This window comes from Tachysurus vachellii, chromosome 13 (genome assembly GCF_030014155.1).
Source record: "Tachysurus vachellii isolate PV-2020 chromosome 13, HZAU_Pvac_v1, whole genome shotgun sequence".
NCBI lineage: Eukaryota > Metazoa > Chordata > Actinopteri > Siluriformes > Bagridae > Tachysurus > Tachysurus vachellii.
In genome coordinates this window covers 16301775-16328494 of record NC_083472.1, presented here as the reverse complement: position 1 = coordinate 16328494, position 26720 = coordinate 16301775, and the positions used below count along the sequence as shown (strand labels likewise).

At 36.7% G+C, this 26720-nt stretch overlaps 2 protein-coding genes across 5 annotated transcripts in view; both read right to left on the bottom strand.

Annotated features, from left to right (window-relative positions):
• Positions 1-4789, bottom strand: part of rps6kal (ribosomal protein S6 kinase a, like) — a 37219-nt gene extending 32430 nt beyond the window's left edge. Inside the window, exon 1 of the mRNA XM_060886035.1 lies at positions 4454-4789. Within this exon, the coding sequence (XP_060742018.1) occupies positions 4454-4519 (66 nt within the window). The 5' untranslated portion in view covers positions 4520-4789. The remainder of the gene's footprint in view (positions 1-4453) is intronic.
• Positions 4790-6364: 1575 nt separating this feature from the next.
• Positions 6365-25042, bottom strand: hdx (highly divergent homeobox). 4 transcript variants are annotated; one of them, XM_060885618.1, is made up of 11 exons: positions 24892-25042; positions 16299-16565; positions 15798-15944; positions 12866-13975; positions 10628-10678; positions 10394-10540; positions 9265-9466; positions 9036-9115; positions 7634-7726; positions 6753-6875; positions 6365-6654 (listed from the first exon to the last, which is right to left on the bottom strand). In XM_060885618.1, the coding sequence occupies exons 2-11, from the start codon at positions 16332-16334 to the stop codon at positions 6505-6507; spliced, it is 2139 nt and encodes a 712-aa protein (XP_060741601.1). In that variant the 5' UTR covers positions 16335-16565; positions 24892-25042; the 3' UTR covers positions 6365-6504. The 4 variants fall into 4 exon arrangements, with proteins under 4 accessions (XP_060741601.1, XP_060741603.1, XP_060741602.1 ...); XM_060885620.1 differs by having other exon boundaries at positions 9292-9466; XM_060885619.1 differs by lacking the exon at positions 24892-25042 and adding an exon at positions 21898-21956.
• Between the last annotated feature and the right edge of the window lie 1678 nt (positions 25043-26720).

Genomic DNA, 26720 nt, shown 5'->3' with positions numbered 1-26720 from the left:
CATTTTATTAACATTAACATATTTTATTTAAAAATAAAATTAAAATAAAATAATAAAATTATATAATCTTATGAATTTCTTTAAAACATTCTTACAAATGTTAAAATTTTTAACAAAATATGCTATTATAAAAAAGATGAATAGTTACTCCTACTGTTTGAGTCTAAAATGTGATTATTTATTTTTGCTTATTTTTATGAAGTGTGTCAGTTCTTAAAAACATACTATACAAACACATTACAGTACTCATCCTGTTTTGCCCCAATTACAAAATATAGAAAGAGCTAACATCATCTCCATACACACAAACCCACATCCCCTAGCATTTTTTTGTCCAAGAGACACATCTTGTACATAAAAAAGATCTAGTATATTTAGTAACATACACAGCAATTATAATTTATTTTTATTGTTTTTTTTCAAAGTTGATACAATAATCCACCAATCCAAATTAAATTAGTGATTACTGAACTTGGATACTTTTGAAGAAGAAAAAACACAAGTTTACACAAGTTAACTAACCATTCAATCAATACCTTAGTATTATAGACCATGTTATATATTATTTAGCATATTATACATGATACAGGAGAATATAACACACATTTTCCTATATATTTGTGTTAAGCTATCACCAATCCAACACTGCATGTCAGCCTAATGTGCTTGACGGGATCCCTCAAGAGGATGAATCATTCCATTTATCATGATCACTGAATGAATATGCTGCATGCCCAAACTACAGAAAATTTTAGAAAAAATTCAGAAAAAATTTAATTTCTTCTCAGTGATCTCTCCATGCCAAGCGTTTTGTTATATTATTTGTACATTTAATGAGGCTTACATTCATAAAAAAACTGAAATCAAAGTTGCTGTTTTGCTTTCTTTTACAGCGACTTTATTATCCATACTCAGACATGCCTCAAAAATCTCATTAGCCTGATTCAGTATTGATACAGATTTACTCAGCCTATCTATATGCTGATATAATATATTGATGCAGCTGCAATAAATAAATGAGTGGGTGAATTACTGGATGTTAAAATTTTAATAATTTTGGTGGTGAGCTGACCCTCCTGGTTTCTTCTGTGATCACAGCTTTGCATTTACTAAGCCCTGAACTGAGGCCATGGTACAACTGAAAAAGACAATTATTAATTCATATAAAAGGACATTTACAATACCACAGCTAAAGGTATGTGGACACCTGTCCAACACAAAGCATAGAAGTGGACAGAATCTCTTTGGATTCTGTAGAATTATGATTCCCCTTCATTTGAACAATGAGGCTCAAGCCTGTTCCTAAAACTACATCAATAAATTATCAGTAGAGATCTCCTGAAACTCAAAGAGATCTACTCATCCAGATGCAGGATGAGTCTAGTCTACAACAGTGGAAACTTCTAAACTAACTAAAGCCCCGTTCACACTGCAAGTCTTAATGCTCAATTAGGATATTTTGTTCAGATCTGATTTTTTTGTTTGGCTGTTCACATTACCTTTTAAAATGTGGCCTATATCAGATACCAGTGTGAACTGTTTGCTGTTTTGAACTGACCCACATGCGCAAACGAACAATAACAATGACGTCACACGCAGCACGCCGTTGCGCTAAAGTTGGCGAGGTTATGGAGGAAGTAAGCATTTTCGCTTTTCTTTCTAAATGTTTGTGTAATGGCAGCACAGAGACGCAGTGTTTTGAAAATTTTCGGATGTCGAGGGCAACTTTTGATTATTTGATCCATTTTGTAGGCGTAGTCACGTTTGTGTGCGTACTCGCCGGCACATAATTGTGACGAATGTTGATGTAGATTGACGTAAAAGTCGCATCAAATCCGCCTTGGTTGTTCACACTGTGGCCACATTGGAAAAATCAGATTTGGTTCACACTACTCCTGAAGGAGTCTGACCTGGTCACTTGACCCAAAAAAAATCAGATTTGGGCCACTTTTACCTGCAGTGTGAACGGGGCTTAATGCTCTGTTCTATAAACCCACTACATTTCTGCACCAATTTGTTATGTGCAAGTAGTGAAACGGTAATAAGAATATGAGTTTATACAATACTGAATGTTCTATAACATTCACACTTAATTTGTGCTGTTGGTACATTTTGGAGAACATGTCTGGATATGTTGTTGTCTTGTATGTCGTCTACATACTGTATATCACATTCATTGATGCCACAGTAGAAGTTGTTTTTCATTTGTTGTGCTGTGTTCTGAAAGCACACAAGATGTATGTATGCATGCATGTATGTATAGAAGATCCACCTTTATTCGTCCGACAGTGGGAAAGTATACACTTTCATGACAATAAAGCTGACTTGAATTTCCTCTTTGTTGCTATGTTAAGCAGTACCATTTTGTATAATATTTAGACTGTTAATATTGAATGCACTATATAGCATTTAGGGTACAATTTCAGCACCTTAAATTTGTTCGTCACAAGATGATCCAAATGAAACATGAACTCTATAACAGACTGCAATAACATGTTCTCCATGAGAGACTATATGAAAAGAGTCTAACACAGGCTCTGATAAAAGAAAATTACTACATCCACTTTATGTCATCAATGAATGAGACTGGGTCTTGAGACGCAGAATTTTGTGCGTGATGTCTGTCTCCACCATCAAAAACAAGCTTAAAAATCATAGTGTAAATCTGGCTTAATTCAGTAAACACACTAAGGTTTATTAGTTCTACTTGAAAGATAACAGTAGTATGTGCTGTTACAATAAATATGAAAAGTTTATTTATGAAATGCTAACCATTAAGTGAAAAACACTTTTTTTTTTATCTAGGCTGTCGAAGGCTTCATTGTGACTATTCAGCGACTTCATTTTTGACATAGCCTTTCTAATGTCAGGCAGTTTATGATCCTCTTGTGCCACTAAAACAGCTCTGACCTACTGCAGAATGGACTACCCCCACAATACCTCTGAAGGTGTGCTGTGGTATCTGTCACTAACATGGTAATAGCAGGTCCTTTAAGTCCTGTAGGTTGCCAGGTGGGGCATCCATGGATCAGAGCGGCAGGGCATATTACCTTGCTGAAAGAGCAGGATATTAGAGAACTTCACTGTCATAAAGGGGAATACTTGGTCTGCAAAAGAGTTTAGGTAGGGTAGCATGTGTCAAATTAACAGCCACATTGAACGCCAGAACCCAAAGATTCCGAGCAGAACATTGCCCATAGCATGACACTGCCTCCACCTGCCGTTTTGGAAGACTTTCCCACCTAGGCATCTAAGCCTAGGTCATGTCTTCGCTGCGGAAGCTTGACAAGCTCAGGTTTACAATGACACACGACTAAGATGTTAATGTTAATTCAGATAATATCGCCAGTAAATCTGACTTTGGGACTTGCTCTAGGAGGACCGGCTCGAGTATTGGACTGTAAACTGACCCGGCCACCTCTTTACTTTCCCATTGCCACGAACATGGCTAATATGGCCGCCTCCGTGTGCCCCATAGCAACACAGAGGATTGACACTGAGTTTGCCGCAACTGAATCTAGGGCTTTCCCCTTCACTTCCCCTGTTGGAAAACAGTTTATAACTATTATTATTATTACATTTTCAAATATTTTTTTTATGTTTATTATTTATAAATATTATTAGTAGTAGTATTATCATTATTAGTATCATTATTAATATTAGCAATATTATAGGTAGTAGTAGTGTTATTATTAGGATCAATTCAGTTATATTATACAGCAGATTCCTGGTATCAGAAGCTTTCTGCAAACCACTGTCACACTGTCAGTTTTTGGTCTCAGGACACCGTTGGCTGAATATTTATTATTCATATTTACAGTTTGGTCCATAAGTATTTTAACTTTCACACCAGAACCTAAAGATTCCGAGCAGAACATTGTCCAGAGCATGACACTGCCTCCACCTGCCGTTTTGGAGAGGTTCCCACCTAGGCATCTAACCATCACAATTTGGCCCTTCACAGAGTCGCTCAGACGCATACTGTGAATATAACCCTAAAATCCCCTACACATGCTCAAAGGCAGGACAGATGACATTAATTGTGGTTACGGATAGCTGCTGTACAGATTACAGCTTACATTATCGCTGAAGACCAGTCACTGGAATGCAGCTGATAAATCAAAAAGTGATGTCGTCTCGCATGTTTTCCTAAAGCATTCGGCTGAAGAATACTGCACATCCACAGTCAGTGCACTACAGTCAAACACCAGTTAGCTAGTTTACTTTAAACACCCAACAAAGTTTGTGAAAATGGAGAGCACAACGACTCAGCATGCTTGGCAGTATAGAGCTGAATAACTAGCTAGCTAGCAACTTTGCTACCTCTCGCTGCGCAGTAGCTAGCTAGCAAAGCAAAGCATTACAGAAGAGGTACACAAAACAGTATAAATCTGAGCCTTTTGTTTTGACATATTTATACACTCCCCATAAGCGAAAATAGCAGTTAACATACCTCGCCGCTTAAGCTGTGCACCTCCATTTTGTGCCAGGAATGCATTGGACGGGCAAAAGGCATCATAAGGTAGAACTAGAGTCGCGTATGGCGTGCCATGTCTTCGCCGCAGAAGCTTGACGAGCTCAGGTTTACAGTCACACACAACTCAGACGTTAATGTTCATTCAGATAATATTGCCAGTAAATCTTGACTTTGGGACGCAGCTCGGCCAGAGACTCGCTCTAGCAGGATCGGCTCGAGTATTGGACTATAAACTGACCCGGCCGCCTCTTTACTTTCCCATTGACATGAACATGGCCAATATGGCCGCCTCCGCGCGCCCCATAGCAACACAGCGGCGGATTGACGTCGAGTTTGACGCAACTAGGTCTAGGGCTTTCCCCTGCACACAGTTTATAACTATTATTTATTACATATTCAAATAATTACTCAATTTATTTTAAATTCAATAACAATTATTATTATTATTATTATTATTATTATTATTATTATTATTATTAGGATCAATCCAGTTATATTATACGGCAGATTCCTGGTATCTTTAGGTTCCTGCAAACCTGGTAACACTGTCAGTTTTTGGTTTCAGGACACTGTTGGCTGGATATTTATTATTCATATTTACAGTTTGGTCCATTAGTATTTTAACTTTGCCAATTTTTATAATTTTGCCTCTGTACACAACGACAATACGTTTGGAATTAAGCAATGAAAATGTACTTGAAGTGCTGTCTTTTAACTTTATATATATATATATATATATATATATATATATATATATATATATATATATATATATGTATATTTGGTTAGGAGTATAGTTAATACTTCAAAAATTATTTGTCCATGGAACAACTTCGCCAGGGTTTTTATTGCAGCTGCCTTAAAGGTCTCCGTTGTTTGAGAAATGCTTCAGAAAACTGAGTCGGGCGACAAACAAAACAAATACAAAACTAACATGTAGCCAATGAGCAGAAAGGGGCGTATCTTGTCAATATGGGCGGAGAGAGTGTTCAGTGCGCATGTGTGACATTAGCAGAAAGCGGTTTTAACATTGACATGGAGGATAAAAACAAAGAAAGAAAACGAAGAATGGCTTACAATAAGTAAGGCTTACGATAACTCCACAACTTTTATCTACATTACATAGGCAAAATACTGTACATAAACATGTGGGTCTGAATGCTGGTTGTTCTTACACAACATTGGCATAGTGGTGTTTAAAATCTGGATGTTTATAAAAAATGTGTTTGGTTTTTTAACTGTTAAAAGTGCAACACCTACTTACACCCACTCCCATGTCACTGATTTAGAAATTTTTAATTAATGCCCGCAAAACCAAAAACATCTTCCTTATAATACCGTGCATTGTAACATGTTCCATTTAAGCCACATGCATGGCTTGTCTTCCCTCAATACAATCAAGGAATATGCATGTCACAACCCTACTCTGTACTGTTTTTATACTTTCATACTAGTTACTCTCACATTAAGTGCTCTTTAACAGGGTTTTATTTGATGGTACAACTGGTGTTTGCATTAATAAATATAGAAGACATGTTTCTTTATAGACACTACAAAAAACCTGTGCAGGTTTGAAAATGTAAATGTACTGATAATCAATAACATCATATAAAAACATGGAACAAAGTATCAGGAAGCTCTTGATTAAAAATTATTATATACAGAAACCAATTCATACCTTGCATAATCAAACAGTTATATATGTATAAGATTTTGTTGCAATCGAGTACATCCAAGTTTGTCAAATAAAGGTGTGCATAAATAAATCACAGGTACATTATCAATATGCTAAATCTTATGTAAAAGATTAATGCTATCTGAACGTAAACACTGAATACCTGATTATCAGAATCTTATCAACAGCAGTAAAAAACAAGGGCATCAAAGTGAAGAAACTCAATTGGAGAAGTTTATTGATGTAAGACTGGATTGAAGCAGCAAAAAGGCTGCAGTGTATTTGTTACAATTCTTGGGAATCTACCACAGGCAAAGTTTAGTGCATGTGAGTTTATACAGGAGAGGATGGACTACTGTCTCTTGGGCTCAGCATCTCCCTCCCCCTCTGATACAGAGGAATCCTTCTGATTGGTGATCATCTCAATGCTAGACTCAGAATTCCTTTCTGGACTCGATGCAAAATCTTCTTCCACTTGGTGAGGTAGGTTGGCTAAAAGGTCCTACCATAGACATTGCATGATGAGCATAAAGCACAGAGCTACTTCTATGTACATTTTCAGTGTAGATTTTCCCCATAATGGTGTTTTGCTATACATACATGCTGCTTTTCTGTGTTGCTGCTCTTCAGTGCTGAAAGTAGGCTTTTAGTAAAGGTCCTCAGCTCATGGTACTTCTGTTTTTGCCTCTCTAGCTCACTCTCAAGATACTGGACTTCCTCATGCTAAAATACACATAGTAGGATAAATTTCAAACATTTAAACCAACTTATTTGCATTCACTATCCTAATCATATTGAATTAGATCAATGAGTAAACAGCAGTCCTGTGAGCAGATAATATATAGAAAGATATGACTATAAACAAAAATTACCCAAACAATTTTAAATAAATAATGCTGAATATTACAGAAGGCCTTTTATTCCAGATTTTTTATTATTGAAAAATTATTATTATAATTATACATTATAATTATTATTATAATTATAAATTATATTATTTTTAATTTTGGATAATTTGTGAAGACTTATTTATTTACACTTGCATACAAACACCACTCTTGGTAAAGCTGATGGTGTCTAGAGATCAGAAAGCAGAAAAGAGCAAACTCGTAATCTTGTCAGGATGCAGAAACTTTTTTTTCCATTGAGGTAGCAGATTATAGTTGAGTGGCAGCAGACAGATTTACACATGACTTGCCATTCACCATGTGTGCCTAGGAGAAATCACTGATGCACTGATACAGTTTTCTGCAAACATCATATAGCATCAATATTCCAAGGTGGATTTTGGCATATCTGCAGTCAGTGAAAAGACTAGATAGGAAACCATGAATTATGAAATTTGATTGGCTGTTTAGTAGCTGAGAATCTACACAAAACCTTATCCCCAGTGCATTTATTAACAATTAGTAAAAGTAGCAATAGCAAATAGATGAAAAAGAAAATTCATTAAAATGAAATGCATTCCATTAACTACTTACTTTGTACTCTAAAAGATTATGCATGTGTTCCATGTCACTGGCAATCACATCACTGTCATCTTCATCATCACCTTCACCAATTATTTCAATTTTCTGTTTTGAAATGCAATCAAAGTACAATGTCAACAACTGTATATCACATACTATAACGTGAAAAAAGATACACCCTCTTGAACTCTATGGTTTTATGAATCAGGGCAAAATAAATACAAACTCAGATGAACAACATATCGCATATTACACTGTGCCATTATTTAATTAGGGAGAAATGGCATCTTAGAGAAGCAGTTGTTGCTACCCATAAACCTGGGAAGGGTTATAAGGCCAATTTGACAATTTGAAGTCCATCATTCTAGAATGTGAATAATCGTTCTCATTGATTACAGTTGTCTTCTTCACAGGAGTGGACATCACAGCAAAAAAGACCTATATCTCATTTCAAATTCTACAGGCAAAAGTTAAAATATTAATGCTATAGTTCATGACAGTACAATTAAAAAGTGATCAAATATGGCTTGTATAGGGTTTCCAGGAGAAAGCCTCTGCTCTCTAAAACGAGAACAAAGGCAGCACAGCTTAGGATTGTATAACGTTGTATCAGAACAAACCATCAAGATTTCTGAAAGTGGAGATGTTTGGCCATAATGCACAGTGCTAAGTTTTGCAAAAACCAAACACAGCATATAAGCACTAATCCTCATTCCTCATTCCAAAATGTCAAGCATGTTGATGGAGCGTGATTTGGGCTTGTTTTGCAACCACAGGACATAAGCATCTTACATCTTATCTCTTTATACCAAAGTATTCTTGAGTTAAACATGAGGTCATTTATCTGACAGCTATAGCTTGGCTGAAATTGTGTCATGCAACACAACAATGATCCCAAGCACTCCAGCAAATCTATTACAGAATAGCCAAAAAAGAAAAGAATCAAGATGTTGCAATGGCCCAGTCAAATTCCAGACCTCAACCTGAATGAAATGCTGAGACAGGACCTTAAAAGAGGAGTGCATAAAGAACTGCCCCAAACCTCAATGGACTGAAGTAATGTAAATAAAATTGAGCAAAATTTTTGTAAGCGATGTGAGAGACTGATATGTGAAGTAATATGGGGCGCACTTTTTTCCCTACACATGGCTTCTCCACTTTGGCTTTAATTTGTTAAATAAATAATGACAAGGTGTAATGTGTCATGTAATGCTCACCTAAGGTTGTATTTACCTAATTTTAAGAGCTGTAGTGAAGACCCTTATACTATATCAAGATACATATATTTATATTTGTAATTTTACACTTTTCAAACCTTTGATTGGTGTCATTTCAGTGTAAACAAAGCTGTACTGAAAAAAATCCAATCATACATTTAAAATATTAAATGTATGTGAGATAAACTGTAACCTACCACATTCTCAGTGACACCAGATCTATTCAGTCCATCAGTCCTTTCATCATTTTCCCTCAGATAAGAGTCACTTGCTCCATCTTTAAAGAAATTACAAACGTATTTGTTTAAATTCCAAATCAAGCATAAAAACCACAAAACCATAATGACTGAAAAAGGCTTGACCAACAGATACACAATTACTGATACAGTAAAATACACTTAAATAGAAAATGTCATTTAGATTTACATTTAGATAAAATAAGTGACACTGCACCATTCTGCTCGCTGTCCTGTGGTGGCTCAACAGACTTAGGCTTGTCTCCCTCAGGGGTCAAAGGTGATTGTAGCTCTGTACTGGCTACTTTAGGAAAGGTCGCTGGCCCACCTTTGGGAGGTGGAATATCAATACCCATCAGTCGATACTTCCTTCTGCGGTTACCAATCCATGTCTGCATTAAAAATTTTAACAGTTAATGTTTAAGAGCAAAAAGTGTGTATGCATGGACATGTAACAAACTGCTACAATTCCTTAATTTTACACCTTATATTTACATACAATCTGTAGAATTACGCAATTGTAGCAATTTCTTTTTGTTGATACAGTACTAATATCATATCAATCCTTTTTAACCCAAGTCATCTTAAACTGGTCCTGAGTGTCTAGATGAATTTCCTCCAGGCTCTCCAGTTTTCTAACAAAAACAATAGTAGCTAGGAGCTGGATTGACAATGATAAATTACCTCTAGGTATGAATGAGCATGTGAATGTGTGGGCACAGGGCTCTGTGAAAAACTGGTAAAAAAAAGTGTAAAAAATTCTATGATACTTATTAATGATTCTGACATCTGGAACTAGAGTGTATGTGTAACTGAACTGGCAGTGGCTAACACACAAACACAGAGGATTGTGAACTAATAACAAACCTTTTTCAGTTGGTTTGTTTTTTTTTTTTTTGATTGAGTTTTTGAAAATGAGCTGAAAAGCGCAGTGTGAATAAATGTGAGCCCGGAGCACTGCTAGAATCACACCTGCCAACCAGGTCTTCCTCCACACCCTCACACACTGGGTTCTACAACCTGATTATTCATCTACCACTGAACATCAATAGGCTGATCTATTTCAACTTAAACACCTTCCTTGCTGAGCCAAGAAAGCCTGTCAAAATCAAGCAAAGTCAGGAAAGACATCAGTCAAGATCACACACATCTCTGCATGTGTTAAAACATGAGTTTATTGAAAAACAATTCTGACTTGATGCTGATGGTTATAATCATTATTTAATATCAATATATCCATAAAAGCCTTTCCTTATTTAAACCATTAGAAAAAAAAAAAACACTTCAGGGTCCAGAAATAACAAACGTAACCTACAGACCTTGATAATTTCACTGTCCACGCTGAGCTCAGTGGCAGCTGCTGCAATCTTCTCTCTGCAGACAGAGCCCAGACTGGTCATGCCGTTGTCCCAGTACCTCTTTAGCGTGTACAGATCTTCATCACTAAACTGAGTCCTATCCTGGAGCTGCATATGAACAAGATTTATAAAGGGTGCTTGTTCACATTCTGAACATGAATACAAGGCATAATAGAAAGACCTGGGTGCTCTCACCGTTCTTTTACGGGAGCTGCTAAGAAGCCAGGGAGATGACATGATACTTACCTAAGAAAAGACATAAAACATCTTATGATTAAACTAGTCATTAGAAAATCATTCCATTTTGTAATGTGTCCCATAATGCTTATCCTTAAAGCATTAAAATACATTTAAAATGCTTAAGACTTAAGTTTTTGTTAAAAGATGTAATTAGCAATTAATAAAACGAAGAACTAAACATTTTCTAAAACATGATTGCATTGTCAGCTATAGGCATGTGCTGATAATCAGTTATATATTTATACCATGATATTCATTCATTTGATTAACAAAAAATATACAAGATAAAATCAGTTATTCTTATAATGCTAAAGTAACTAATACTTTTAAGCAGCAGATTTCCGTTTTGTTAGTTGTTCTTTTCTAAACTGCCTGGTTTATATTAGCTGTTAAATTTCCACCACCACACTGACCATAAATTCACAGACCGGTTTTTTCCCACCGGCTATGCACATCAGATAATGACACCCCTCACTCTACAAGGCATCTGTTGTCCTAGGTTTGCAGGAAGCATGCCACACTTAGGGCAGGAAAAAGGAGCACTGCTAACAGTGTTGTAAACAGAATGCCTAAACATGCCTTGTGTCCCATTCACCATGCCACTGCCCTTTAGAGAGCCTCATGACACCCACTGTATACTGAGGTAAGATATTTGGCAAAATCTGAAGAATACTTTGCAAGGTCTTCACAATTATTTTCATCAGTTTAGAGGGTCAATACACTTGAAAACACAGTAGACTGAAATTTAATTTCCTGAATTTGACAGGGAAGACATCTAGTCTCACACCGCTGTTGCTAGTCATCTATCAACATCTAGAGACACATTCTGAATTGATTTAAGCCTGCTTAGTGAGGATTTAATAATAACTAATATTAACAACTGCTAATACTGGCATTAGACTTGACTAGATGTTACACATGAATTATTTAAACAGGACTGAGTTTGAGTAAAACTAAGACATGTTTGTTTTGTTGTAATTTTGAACAGTAATAAGTCAATTCTCTTGCACAGTATTGGCAAGAAGCAGTAGTAATTCTATTAAGATACATTTGATAAACTGAAGAATAATGCAGATGGATGGAGAACCTACTGATAAACCAAATCTGCAATGATTTATGATTTAATTAATTTATTAATTAAATCATTGATGTAATTCATTTAATTAATTAAATCAATGATTTAATTAATTTATTAATTAAATCATTGATGTAATTCATTTAATTAATTAAATCAATGATTTAATTAATTTATTAAGCGTGGCATAATACTTTGTTTCAAAAGTTCGCAATAAATTTCAAAATATACACATTTTATGGGTCATTTATGTAAAAATGACTACTGAAATATTTAATTTTATATTTAATTTAAATTGAGTGTGATTCTCAAGTCTTTTATACAATATAATACTCTGTGGGGTGATCATTCTTATCCACAAAGGGCCGGTGTGGGTACAGGTTTTCATTCCAATCAAGCAGAAGCCACACTTCACTCGAAAGCCAGGATCAACTGATTAAGCAAGTGGAATCAGGTGTGGCTCCTGCTTGATTGGTATGAAAATCTGCACCCATATCGACCCTTTGCGGGTAAGATTGGACACCATTTTTCAACACGAGTTTCATTTAAACACTAATGTAATCAACAAAACATCAGTTAATAATTTAAACATTACAATAATAAGTTACTGTGTAAAAATTGCTAACATTTTATTTTTTCTCTCTCACATATGCCATTAAAACATCCCATTAAATAACTCTAAAATGTTTTCTGGCTAACTGTACTAGCATGAAGTGGTGCCCTAACAAAATGCTGTAATCCTGATTGCAATCTGAATACATATTTTTATAATTTGGAACAATTTACATTCCCCTATTACTGTCAACCAAATGGCAATGCTAAAATTATTAAGTGGCAATCAAGTTGCCTCAATGTCTGAATCGCTATCTCAAACCTTATTTCCAATAGGCTGTGGTCAATATTTTTTCATTTACACTCACCCATGACAGACAGTCGTCTCTTTCATTTAAATGAATAGGTTTAATACTGGTAACAGAAAAGAAATATTTACTATTTTAAATGAATTCCTCATTAAACTAAATTATTGATGAACAATTGATAAAATATTTATCAATATTTATTCACCAAGTTGCAAATTAATTTACAAAATTACAAATAGAAAATCATCTTTATTATACCTTGAGATTGGGTATTCTTGATGGAGAGGACTCTGCAAAGTGTCTTAATGGATATCTGCTACTGGGGCCTGAATCAAGCAGCAAAGCAGTGTTGGTCTGGCACCCTTTTTCTCCAAAATGCACAGAACTTGGGGAACTATGTGCCACCTCCAGTAGGTTCTTTGATGTCACAGTGTACAAAGCCTGGCTAGTAATTGTTGAAGGCTCTTCTGATAAGAGCCTACTGTTTTCCTCTCCATTAACATTGCTACTTCCTGACTTGCTCAGCTGCATCTGGGCACCCATGTTTGCCAGCTCTTCTTCCCTTAAATATTCGTCATCTACATTCCCTGTTTCCATTGCAATTGAAAACGTTTCTGATGAATCAGGCACACATGTATTTCTTATCCGGCAATCTTGATTCTTTTCATTTGAAGGTCGTTGTGAGGCCTCTGCTAACCCAGCAATGGTGAACACCTGCTGGATTCTGACCCCACTTTCTGTAGTACCTACTGGGGCAGTTTGGTGTAGGTTTGTCATTGTTTGTAAGTGTGAAGTTGGGGGCCATTGCTGGTGCTGTTGAGCTCCACATTGCTTAACCCAGCTGGGGACAACTGATGCTAGGTCTCGAGGCATTTTCATCTGACTAAACATGAAGGTACTGGAGCTGGGGATATGATGAGATTTGTGTTGGAGGGACACCACATCTGGGTGCAAGAGAGGCTGAGAATGCAGACTCAATTCAGTATTAGGATTTAGTTGTACTACTTTTGCAGCTGTCCTGCTCTGGGATGAAGAGCCTAAGTGATCGACAATGCGTGGGAGAGAGTAAGCACCAGTCACTATAACATCATTTTTGTTTTTGGATCCATTAAAGGATGGAGGAGAGGAGGAGGAGGAAGAGGAGGAGGAGCAGGAAGTGGAGGAGGAAGATGAAGGGCAGGTGGTTTGGGGAGAAAGAAGGTGAACCGTAGAAGGCCCATGCTGAACACTACAAACAGCAGCCATATCACTCGTTAATACCGGGCCTAGAGTTCCTCCAGCTCTGACAATGGCATGGTCAGACAAACACACCACACCATTCTTATCAGCTTTGGAAGCCAGCTTTCGTCTTTTGTTGCCTACCCATGTCTGAAAAAAACAAATAGCAAACTGTTAATGCAACAACCACTTTAGTTTTTCCCATTACTAACCACTCAATAGAAAAAAAGAGACTCTCTCAAGTCTATTCTGAAAACATTCCTAACCAAACACACTGAGGGAATTACCCTTTAATAAACTCAGTGGTGAGCAACATATTTATATTTAATATATTTATTTTTCAGAAATGTTTGTTGTACCCTTAAAAAAAAACTAAATATTGTGTGGAACAATGTTTGGAATGGGTATTTAATATCTGAAAGCAGAAGTATTCATTCAGGCCAGTTCTTACTAGGGATGTACCGATACCACTTTTTCTCTTCCAATCCGATTCCGATACCGGCGTTTGCCAGTATCGGCCGATACCGGCGTTTGCCAGTATCGGCCGATACCGATCCGATATCTGTGTTCTCTTCTACCTTTAAAGCTAAAGAATGTATAGTTATTAAGATTTATTTGTTTCTGGCAAAGAAATACAAAAATCCCCATTACTGGATGAAAAATGAAAACACAAGAAACCTTAAAAAAGTATTAATGCAGTAGCAAACAGTACTTTTAACAGTTAGTGGTATAACAATCTAAATCATATATACTGCAATTATTAAATAAAATTATTTTCTGAAGAAAAGGCAATATTTTAAAGTGAATCTTAAATTAGAACTCTTGAAACACAGTGCAAAATGTATTAAACAGTAAACTTTGCACCCAAATGAGCGACATGTTTAACGTGCTGAGGTAGATGGAAAGGGTGCCTGCTAAACTTGCCTATCTGTCGCAGGCGGTTGTGCAACATATTTCCTGCAAAATTTATTATATTTATTTTCATTAATGCAATTTAATATATAAGTGTATTTTTCTTATAAGTTTAAGCAATAGTCTATGATGTTTGCTGTTCATTAATAAACCACCACGGGCATGGGCGTCGGAAGCAAATAAAAAGTGGGTGTGTCCTGTCCCACACACAAATAATGGTTCCGACGCCCATGGATTTCAGGAAGCAGGAGCGTGGTCAATGCTGTAGGTAAAATGCGGAATGGTTTAATTTATTAGGGCATTCCTCAAGCAGAATGGATTCGACTGCTGGTGCTCTGAAAAGAAATATAAAAAAAAAAAGACACATGCGCTGAATAGAGACGGTAAAAGTAGGTGGCCGAATATTATTTGTCTTAAAAAGTGGGTGTGTCCTGTCCCACCCACATATAATGGTTCCGGCACCCATGACCACGGGTATCAAATTTGGATCGGTCAGGCACCATCGATACCCGATCCACTCAAAATGCTTGATCGCATTGAATGCAAAATATTGGATCGGTACATCCCTAGTTCTTACTGCTTATTCACAAATGTACCCAATCAGTCAGTCATGTGGCAGCAATGAAGAGAATATATTCAAGCTGGTACAGTCCACCATTTAATGTTCAAAACAAACACCAGAATAAAGAAAAGCATGTCTGTGGCATGGTTGTTGAGTGCCAGGATAGTTTAAATATTTGGGGTCGCATTTTCACATACAATACTATACAGAGTTGAAACAGAACAGTATTTCAACAATAAAAAAAACAAAACTGCAGGTGGAAACACTTTGTTGATGAGGAAATGAGACAAAAATGAGACAAAAATCAACAAAGTGTTTCTGCCTTCAGAACTTGATGTTTTTTGCACCAGTCTTTGTAAACAAGAACATAAGGAAATCATGACATTTTATTTTAACATTTTTGGACATTTTTATTTCTTCAATTCCCTTAGCTGCTAAACAAAACAATTCCCCAAGTCCCAAGGTGTTATAAAGTTTATTAAATAAGCAGTGACTAACCCGGACAACGCTGAAGTCAAGCTTGGTCTCCTGAGCACACTGAAGAATGAGCTGGAAGCAGCTTTTGCTTTGATTGGTCATCCCACTTTCATAGTAACGCTCAAGGATACGCTGTTGCTCAGCAGTGAACACAGACCGCAAATTCATCTAAAAAAAAATTCTCTTATAAAATGCATTTTTTATAGTCTCTTTTATTGTTATAGCTATAATGCAGAGATTTTTTTTAGTTTAGAATAAAAAATGTGACTATGATTACAGACTTAAAAATGGTTAGAGTTTCAAAAACTTTTTAATAATTAGCTTATAATACATTTTGTTGTATATTGAGAGAGAGAGAGAGAGAGAGAGAGAGAGAGAGAGAGAGAGAGAGCGAGAGAAAGACATATAGAAATATTATACCCAGTATATAAGCAGATAATCTGTCATGCGCTGAATCATACAAATCTTTTCACACCCAGACAACTCACTCTGAGGTTTTATTCATGTACACACAGTACTCACAGTATGCACACCCCGCTTCTCCTGCCATGCTTCCATGCTTCAGGCAAGGTGAGAATGAGATCCCAGCCAATTCACTTCTGCAAGCCATTCAGCATACACAGGATCACAAATGAGCTCCCTTTCACTTGCTTGATAATTGTGTGAACATCTCAACACGATTTGCCAAGTTCTAACATATTCTGGGTCTATGGAGAGGATCTTCACAGAGGATCTTCACTCTGTGGCATGACTTGACTGTAGGTGTATTGGTTCCAGGTTCAACAATGTCTGTAAGACAAGATAGGTATCAGTGTGTTTTCATTTAATCAACTCACATTAGTCATTTAAAGAATATCCAAGATCTCATTACATATTGCCAGAATTGCAAACAGTATTGATTTGGATAAAACAATTAATTGCCATTAGTATTTTTCTTCTAGCCTGTTTTTTTCAAAAGTATATTTCTGCCACAGACAAGAATTTCAGCACATTTCCCTTTGCTATCAGAAATTCTCACTCGTAATTTTAACCAGCACAAACGGAGCACAAACGAACAAGACTATTTTGCTGATGTTTTGCGTTGGGTGGGGGGCCAACTTCTCGCTGGTAGAGTTAACCCCTCGGAAGGGTGCTTGCAGGGTGCTCGGGGAATGTGCAGATCAGCTAGCAGATGTCTTCACTGACATCTTCAACATTTCCCTGTTGTTCCTATGTGGAAAGCCCTCCCCCATCCTGACTAGGTTTTACAGAGGGACCATTGAGAGCATTCTGAGCAGCTACATCACTGTCTGGTTTGGGAATTACACCATCTCTGATCGCAAGACCCTGCAGCAGATAGTGAGGACACCTGAGATCATTGGAGTCTTTTCCCTCCATCGCGAGCATTTACACTACACGCTGCATCCGCAAAGCCAAGAGCATTGTGGATGACCCCACACACACCACTCACACATGCTCTTCAGGCTCCTGTCATCTGAAAAAAAGGTACCGAAGCATTCTGGCCCTTACAACCAGACTGTGTAACAGTTTATTTCCACAAGCCATCAGACCCCTTAATAAATGAACTGAACTGTACCGAGCAGAATACACACAAACACACATGCACACTCAACTGTATGGACTGCACTGACCTACACCAAATATTAAAATATACATCCATGTACAGAGCACCACCCATATCAAACTGTTTGCATGCTGTTTTTGCACACAGTTTTTGCTATTTGCACATGTTGTCTTGCGCATTTCAGTCAACTGTCCAGTCACGTGTTTAAAGAGAGCTTTGGCAGTCTCCATGGCAGTGGTTAAATTCTTTAGGGGAATTAATTGGCATGCTGTAGCTGCCACATGGATTCCGCAGCCTCCTTATTACAAGATGGCTCCACATAGATTAATTAAATCTATAAAAATCTGATGGCAATCATTAAGGGCCATGCAAATATTGCCTATTTTCTGTTGTATGTAAAAAAAATACTGTTTTTCAGATTGTCTAACCAAAAAGAAGTAAAGATGTGGCGATAGACTAGGATGGTGGATCTCCTAACAGCAGTAAAGATACAAAAGTGCCCAAAGCAACAACTGACCGCTTCATCAGGTGTGGTGTCTTAAAATGGATCAATGTTCCAGTCCTGGTGAATATTATAGCATGGTCACCAGTCATGGATAAACAGGGCAAGGAGAGAGTGTGACAGGAATGTATATGGTTTTCTTGGTAACAACATTCCTGAGGTGTCACAGTGCTGTTGCAACCAGTACATCCACAAACCACCTACACTGTGAAAGATGATGCATTGTAAACTCAACTAGATTTGTAAAGTTCGTCGCGACAAACTTTGATGTTGGCTTTGACGAGGCAAGTATTCGCAAAGGCCGGTGCTTTTTGGAGGTAAGTGGACATAAGGGTCAGTGTTACTTTTGGAGGCAAGTGGACAGAAAGATAGGGTGCCAAAACATTTGGAGGCAAGTGGAGACGAGCATGTGACGTCATCCAAATACTTCTGAGGAAGTTCCCCTCATTGTTCTGAGTGTTTTGATATGTCACATGTCCATGTTGTAAAAAGTTTTTTGTTTTTGCATATTTTGGGGGCGGGGCTGCGGCACAACCAAAAGGCCAGTCGGTTTAAACCTTTGTTCAGAGTATCACCCTAAAGGAGCTGGCCGACTTTGGTGTAGATAGTTCAAAAGCTTGCCAAGTTATAAACCTCCAAATTTATTATGGGAGTCTATGGGGAAAAAAGGCCACTTTGAGACCCAGTACTGGAAGTACCAGTACTCGGATCTCTTAGAAAAGTAATAGCAACAAACTTCAGCCCAGGGTCTACAATATATCCGAATTTGGTGCTTGTGGCTCAAAAGCCCTAGGCTGCATTAAATTTTATAAATTTTTGTCTAAGCTGAAATAGGAAAACAGAATGTTGGCTTCTACAAAGCCAACATAATAAAATACATTCATCTTATTTTTTCTGCTCTGTCGACATTAATTATTTTGACTGAGTATCTAATATATTCTGTTTAAGGCATTTTAAATTAGGTTCACAGAACTTAATTATTTCTGTTCAAGTGAAACTATTGTAAATGAGGCTTATTTGCGCATGCAACGTTGAAGATGAGAAGCAGAATGACGCGATTCAGACAGACCTGCCACGGTGAACACTTACAGACATTTGAGTTTGAGCTAGCTATTTAACTACTTCGACATGCAGCTAGCGACGCTCCTGTAGTTTTAAATTCATCTTGTACTTTGAGAAAAATAGAAAAAAAAACATTATGGACATGTACTAATAATAATATAATAGGATAATTTACTATTTCATGTTTTAATAAATTAATTAGCTCAGTTAATGATACTTAAGTAACAATTTAGCAGTTTAGCATCAATTATTTCATTTTAACAAAATTATAGAGTACATGGGCCTTATCAATTGACAATTATTTAAAAATTTAATTACTACCCATCACTGTTTAATGTTAAATTTGGAAGACTGTTTTGAAAATGCAAATTATTTCTTAATTTTGGAAGTTAATGAAGTTTATGCAGTTTTCTAACTTGAATAATTATCAGTGTTGTGAGTAAACTATATTAATACCTTTTTAATTATGATCTGTTATTCCTTCTTGCAAGTACAAGGAAGGGAATACATATGAAGGGCATGTTAGCTTTGCACTTTCATTACTGAAAAAAGGTAATTTAATCAAACATTAAAGACTAAAACATGCTTGCATCTCCTCTACTATGCCTCCACAAAATCTGTCTGCACATTTAACTCATTTAATGCCATCAAGGTTAATTTTTCCAAAAATCATTTGCACAAAAATGCAAATAACCCATGAAGCTGTCCTCAGATGCCAGCTTTGTGATTTAAGGCCCATGTAGTGAAGACATTTGTACACACACTTCAGAGTGCAGAAAAGAGTACACTGCCCTTATGAGGATGTGTGTTTCTGAGAAACATGTGTCTTCAAAGCATAATGATTTTTTCCCCAGGCCTACAGCAATTGAAGCAAGACATGTCTTCTTTTGTTGATCCCACCACCTATGATGTCCATAACCACAGTGATTTTCATTTTGATGAGTCGCTTGAATTTGATGAGGAAAATCTAGATGAGTTTCATTCTCAGCTTCAACACAAACTTGGATGTACTTTCTCTCAAAATGCAATGTATACATAATGTATCTGCAAAGGCTCCATTTTCCAAACCATTTTCATAAGTGCCTCATATACAGCTAGAGAGTTTCCTTTGGTAATTTCCTTGAGGAATTTGTAATAGGTAAAGACACACAGTCAACTGTGTATGTTCCTATAATTGAAATGCTCCAAGCCTTGTTGAACAAAGAAGATAATTTGGAGACGGTACTTTCTTCTGACATTGTTCAGGTGAAGGTCTACCAATGATTTGTGCTTTCAAGTGAACACTCTTGTCAGAGGAAGAATTCAGAATTTCCCCTACCCTGTATATTGATGACTTTGTGCTAGCAACCCTTTGGGGAGCTCAAAAAAGAACCATAATATGTGTGCAGTCTATTGAGTTCCTGTTACTGTGCCACCCAAATATTGTTCTTCCCTTCATTTAATACAACTAGTATTAATATTTATGGGAATTAATTAGAAACTTGGAGACATTTATCTAAACTGTATCATATACATGTAGCATAGATATAAAAATTTGGTTTCAACATAAGCTGACATGCATTCAATCTCAAACAGATTTTTAAAAAATTACGTTATGACAATGCTGGCTGAGGTAAAATGTATCCACACGAGATGTGTGTGCCATAGTTCTATAGAAGATGTTTGGATAAAAAGCTTGTAATAATACTTATGCACTGCACACAGATATATAAATAATTAGTTAAACGATTGGAATATTTTGAAATAATTTTTTTTTTTACAATTGATGCAAACAAATAGAAATAGGCTAGATAAATGAATACTCCTCAATCAGCATAACAGAATGATAAGGATCATCAAGGATCATGTGACACTGAAGACTAGTGTAATGGCTAATAAATTCAACTTTACATCACAGAAATACATTATATTTTAAAGTATATTAAATCAGAAAGGCATTGTAATGTTTCACAATATTTCACAAATTGTTTTGTTCTGTATTTTTGATCAAATGCTGGCTTGGTTATTATAAGAGACATCTTTCAAAAACATTAAAAATAGTAATGTGTCCAAACTTTTGACCAGAACTGTACTTCTGTAAAATAACAGAAAACTGGTTAGCAGAAAGGATAGAAAAAAAGAGCATAACAGCTTGAGCTAGCTAGCCTCATAAATGTCAATGAAATAGTGCTAGCTTACATTTAGCATATCTAATTTACTGGCTGGCTAGCTACTATATAAATACACTTTGGTATTTGACTAACTGATGCAGTCCTCTCACTCAAACCCAAACCTGTGAAATCAATATTGCTGTGGTATTCAGAGCCTGAATGGGGAAGAGGAGTGACTAAGTGGGATTGATTGTGGGATAGTCTTTTTAGACAGTTTTTTTTATATAATTTAGCCTACACGTCTGTTCAGTCACTGTATTTTTATTAACAATTGTATAATTTTGTTGCACAATAGCTTCACAAAGTACAAGGAGTTTTAAATATAATTGTGTAATATGTAAATACTTTATGTAAAATACTCACCATGATGGACATTTTTTGACATTTTTTTGTGTGCAGGATGAAAGAAATGATCTGTTATGTTATTGAGGAATACACAGCACATGTTGAGGCTACCCACATATTGAGGGTATGACCTCAATAATCCTGCAGTAGGTGCTGTGTGCATAGGATTCATGAATGTGCAAGGGTAGATATTCAACTGAAATTGCAGTAAATCTGGTTGTTTTAGCCAAGATTTACAATATTTTGTGCAATATTTTTTTCAACTACATTTAGGTTTCCCTGTCAATTCCCATATATTCCCGTTAATTCCCATGGCAAGTTTCCAGCTGTGAAAATTCCTGGGAGTTTAAATACAAATGAGGGAATGAGAGTTGAAACCCGTGCCTGGTGGCCCACAGTTTTTAATATACCAGAGTTCTCTGTAGACATAGAGTATAAACTTAGACAAGACATGAGAGATGGTACAAGAATGGAAATCTCATGTAAAGCACAACATACTTGAGAAGCTGGCAGAGGCAATGAACCAGTTCAAGAAATACCCACAAGATGAAGCATCCTTGTCTCAGCGAACCTGGTTCTCCTACAGGTTGGTATGGCTGGAAAAAAGTGTGATCCTTTATCAAAATCTCAAGAAACCATGAAGAAGTGTTGCAAAATCCAAAGAGGCAAAATTCCAATTCCTTTATATGCTTTGTTATACTTTTGCTCTTCTTTAGCCACCTGAATAAACAGACTTTGTTTTGCCTTCTGAGCAGGTGATCATTTGATGGTACTGGGAAGATGAGGTATGAGGAACACATTTTACTTTGTACAGAAGGTGATGTTACAGTTTGGTAGAGGAAATCTCAGTCAAAAACTGCTTGCTTTGAAAAACAAGCTGCTGCCCTAAAAGGCTGTAAAAACTATCAGGTGTTCCTGTTCTCTCTAGATAAATACCTTTGTCAATGCTTATGTGCTTTTTTTTAAAGTTTCAAACATAAAAGTTAAATAGATTATAATAAAAACAATTGTATCTGGTTGTGGTGCAGTTCTATGGTGAGTTGTCTCATTTAGTGGAGTTGTTGTTTAAGTTGAGCTTTTAATGTTTTAATGTGGAAGGTTTCTCCAAGAGAGATGTTACTGAGTACATTCTCTTCAGTTTATCTTAAATGTTTTATATTCAATTATGATGATTTTACAGCAGCATCAGCCAAACCTTTTGTGTTTTACTGAAAAAGGGGGCTGTTTGCTGTTCAGAAAATATTGAAGTTTAAATTAATTATTGATTTAAATTGTTACCAATACTTCAGGAAAAAAATGTGCATACAATGAAATTAAATGTAAGGGCTGAAGAAGGACAATAGTTCTTCACCACCACTGGGAAAATACCCAAGATGGGAGGCGTAGTCTTTGTAAAGTAAGTGATGCAATGCTTCAGGGCCAAAGCATCAAAGGGGAGACTAAAAGTAATTAAAGATTGTATGCACCTAGATTCTACTCCAAGATACACAAAGAGCTCATTCCCATAAAGGCTTAACTATCATAAGGGAATATGTTTAGAACTATAAATGAATAACTTTAATCAATTATTAGCATGGGTATGGCAGCAAGACATCAAGGACCATAACTGAACAAAGGGTATACATGGCTGTGATTACATTTAAACAATAGTATTACCGAACTTTTTGGGTGATAACACCTGTAACAATACCATGCCAAGATGAATTTGACCATGAATGCCATTTTAAAGACATCCAGCTATACAATATGGCCAGGCCATTTGGGACATACTCCGTTCTTACACTCAATTCACATACAAAGTGAAACGTCATTTAAATTACAAACAGAAAGAACAGTAGGAAATGTTTAAGCCAGATTTGTCCTGCATTCTGCTTCATGTATAAAAAGCCAGTGCTATGCTGGAATAAACTACTACTTCATGCTTATCAGCTTGTCTTTCCACCTCTTCCACCTACTCATCTGTACACTCTGCTCAAACGGATCAGATTCCAAAACGTTTAACTTTCATGCTAATAATGACACCTGTCTCTGCTGTAACTCAGCACAACTGCCTCAGTTTAAGGTTTACTGCTCCACAAAATTCCCCATTAACATGATGCCTAAATATCACTGTAAAATGTCTGGGTCAGTGAATTACTTTCAGCTATTAAACACCATTGTAACTGCATTAGCAAGGTCACCCTGTAACATCAGTGCAGATGTACAGGATTTAACAACTTCTCATGAGTATTGCTTCACCCAACAAATTAATACAATAATGGCTCAGTTCACAGTTTTCCATTAAGTCGTTTAATTTATAGGTATTATTCCAGACAAATCTGGAATTTCATGAACTTTAGTTTAAACTTGTCAAAATAATCATTCAGCCATGATGATTTTTTTAACAAACTTTACCAAACAAAGGACTTTCAGAAACGTGGAAACGTTTGTGCATTTTATTTTACGTGATTTTAATTAAACTAAAATTTAACTAAAATGATACTTTTCATCGGATCATTATCTCTGTGAGCATAAATAAGTCCCTCCTGAAAAAAAAATCTAACCTTAAAATAAAATCTTACAGAGGACTGTAAATTAGCACAATGCATGCTGCTCCAAGGTCTCTTGCCCTCAAAGGTTCCTCTGCCGTTTGCGTGCAGTAAAAAAACTAAATTACAACAGAGAACGTAACACTAACATGGCCTGAGAGGTATAATGAAATAGGTAGCCTTAAGGCAGACGTTTTCTCCATCCTATCTGGTCGCTTATTAAAGCCTCTAGCAGTCTTTGAACAAAGACACACAACGGTGTGCTGTAGCAAGTTCAGTTGGCCGATACCTTATTGATGCAGCTAGCGCTTAGCTGCAATGCTAAAAACGCTATAACAGCAGTAGCCGACTACGAAACAGATTAACCGGTTTAAATCAAGTCGCTTCCGAGGCAGATAAATCGGCAGTCTTCAGGAAAATTGGCTTTTTAACTGGATTTGATTCGGTGTTTTTGTTGTTTGTTCGTTGTTTTTATTTTTGTGGCTATAATGCCTTGTGAGTTTCAGAAGCCGAATAAGGAGACAGGCATTGCAAGGGTTGTTTATTTCATTCGTTCTTTTCCAAGGCCCTTAGTGCGCATGGCTAGCGAATTAAATAATGATCACATCTCCAATGGAAGTGATGAGGGAAAACGCCATCCACCCGCCCGAATCAGCGCAGGAATCATCACAGTCCTGAATGGAGAAAAAACAATCCAACTTTCCGTTCAACATTACCAACAAACATACGGCGCAAAATGAAGTACACCTGAATAGAAGAGACTGGATTTGAGAAAATACTCGTAAACGCGCGTTTCGACAGGGACGCTAGGCCCGGTGAAACCAACATCTTCCACGCGAAACTTTTATTTTATATGCAATGCATTAACCAGACCCTGATTAACATGTAACCCAAGCTATTCCGGGCCGTCCCTGTGTTTGACCAAAAGCATAAAAATCACAGAGCATATTAATTTGATAGATACCTTTCTTTGTTGACAAATCAGCAGCTGCTCGAATTCAGCAGATTTTTTTTTTCACAAGCCCCTGCGCCAGACAATGAAATCAAAACGTCCGATCATCAATTCTAATCATGATCGTGACGTTGTAGCAGACAGGAACGAATCAGCGGCCGGCTTTAGGGCTATGGCATTTGCAGCGCTTGAAAACTGCGGGCTGTTGTCCCGCCCACCGTGACTTTGTTGGCGAGGGAACCGCGAGGGAGGTCACTGATAAAACAAGCAATACTCACTTCCCATAGAGTGGAAGACAAATAATTGAAATGCGTTTCACATACACGATTATTTTAGAATGAATAAAGCATTAAAAAATGTTTTATGGCAATGCAAACGCCCTGCAAATTCTTCAGTGGGTAATGTCTGAAAAAAATAATTGTGTGTGTGTGTGTGAGTGAGAGAGAGAGTAAATTACATGGATTATCTCATTACAGAAAGATGAGATATATTAGGCAGCAAGTGAATCAGATGTGTTGGAAGAAACAAAAATGGACAAGCAGAAGGATCTGACTTTCCCAAGAGCCAAATTGTGATGGCTAGACAGCAGGGTAAGTGCATGCATTGGTTAGTACCTACCAAAAATGGTCCAAGGAAAAACAATCTGTGAACCGGTGACTGGATTATGGGTGCTCAACTCAATGACCCTTATGAGGAGGGAAGGCTATCCTTGCATGTCTGATTGAGCTATTGCAGCACAAATTGCTGAAACAGTTAACGATAGATAACGATGTGGATGTTATTTTGACACATGCCACCTACCTAAACACTGTTGCAGACCAAGTAAACCTCTTATTGTAACTGAATTTACCTGAATTTGCAGTTGCCTCTTTCAGCAGGATAATGTGTTCTGCCATACTGCAGTTGTTCAGGAATGGTTTGATCTCAGGATTTTGATCTCCACTGCTAATGTCTTGGTGCCAGATACCACAGCACACATTCAGAGGCCTTGTCATGCATCAGTGGATCATAGCTGTTTTGGCTGCACAATGGAGACCTACACACTATTAAGCAGGTGCTTTTAATGTGATGGTTGATCATGTCAGCCATTATTTGGAGTTGTATAATATGGCGCTGCATTGTATGCAGATACAGGCCAAGAGCTTGATGAAAATGTGTGATCTATGTGACAGTTGTTGGGGACAGATGGGCTGAGTTGGGTATTTTAGAAACTGCTCATATACAGGGAATTTCAACAAAGAATCACAACAGTCAATAGAGTCAACACAGAAAGTTGCAAGAAATAAACAAACAAACAAAAATAACATGAGAGAGGAACAGTTCTGTGTGGAAATGGCAGAGGAAAATTGTCAGATTAGTTCGTTCTTCTTTTTATTTTATTATTATTAGTAGTAGTAGTAGTAGTAGTGGTACGAGGAGTAGTAGTTTTTCGAAGATCTGTAACAAATGAGAGCAATGCTTTTTTCACATTAAACAGTTTCAATAATAACAACAATAATAAACAACAATAATAATTTGATTTATTGTTTGTTTTATTATTTGTGTATTTGGAAATAGTTTACATTTAACTCTATCAATAATCATTTATTGATGTAGTTCATTTAACAAAATGTTATTAGCATTATTAAAGTTCAGCAGGGGTCACTGTCTGGCTCTGAAGTGTGTCTTTCTCATGTTCTACCTCCATTCAAGGCAAAATATTATTGCAATTTGCAACTTGACCCATTAGACCACTGGCCCTAGTCCTGGATACAACACCTTACAACTTTATTAAATTCAAAAGTTTCAAAGTTTTACCTGTACAGTTAGACAGTGTAATTGCTTTGGTAACAGAATAATTA

Bases quoted from the DNA above. Each gene is read 5' to 3' on its own strand.
- hdx (XM_060885618.1), bottom strand. From the start codon at position 16,334: ATGGAAGCATGGCAGGAGAAGCGGGGTGTGCATACT. The intron at 9,467-10,393 runs GTCTGTAGGTTA...TTTTTAATGCAG, and splicing joins TGGACAGTGAAATTATCAAG to ACATGGATTGGTAACCGCAG. The intron at 7,727-9,035 runs GTAGGTTACAGT...ATTTCAAAACAG, and splicing joins CTGGTGTCACTGAGAATGTG to AAAATTGAAATAATTGGTGA.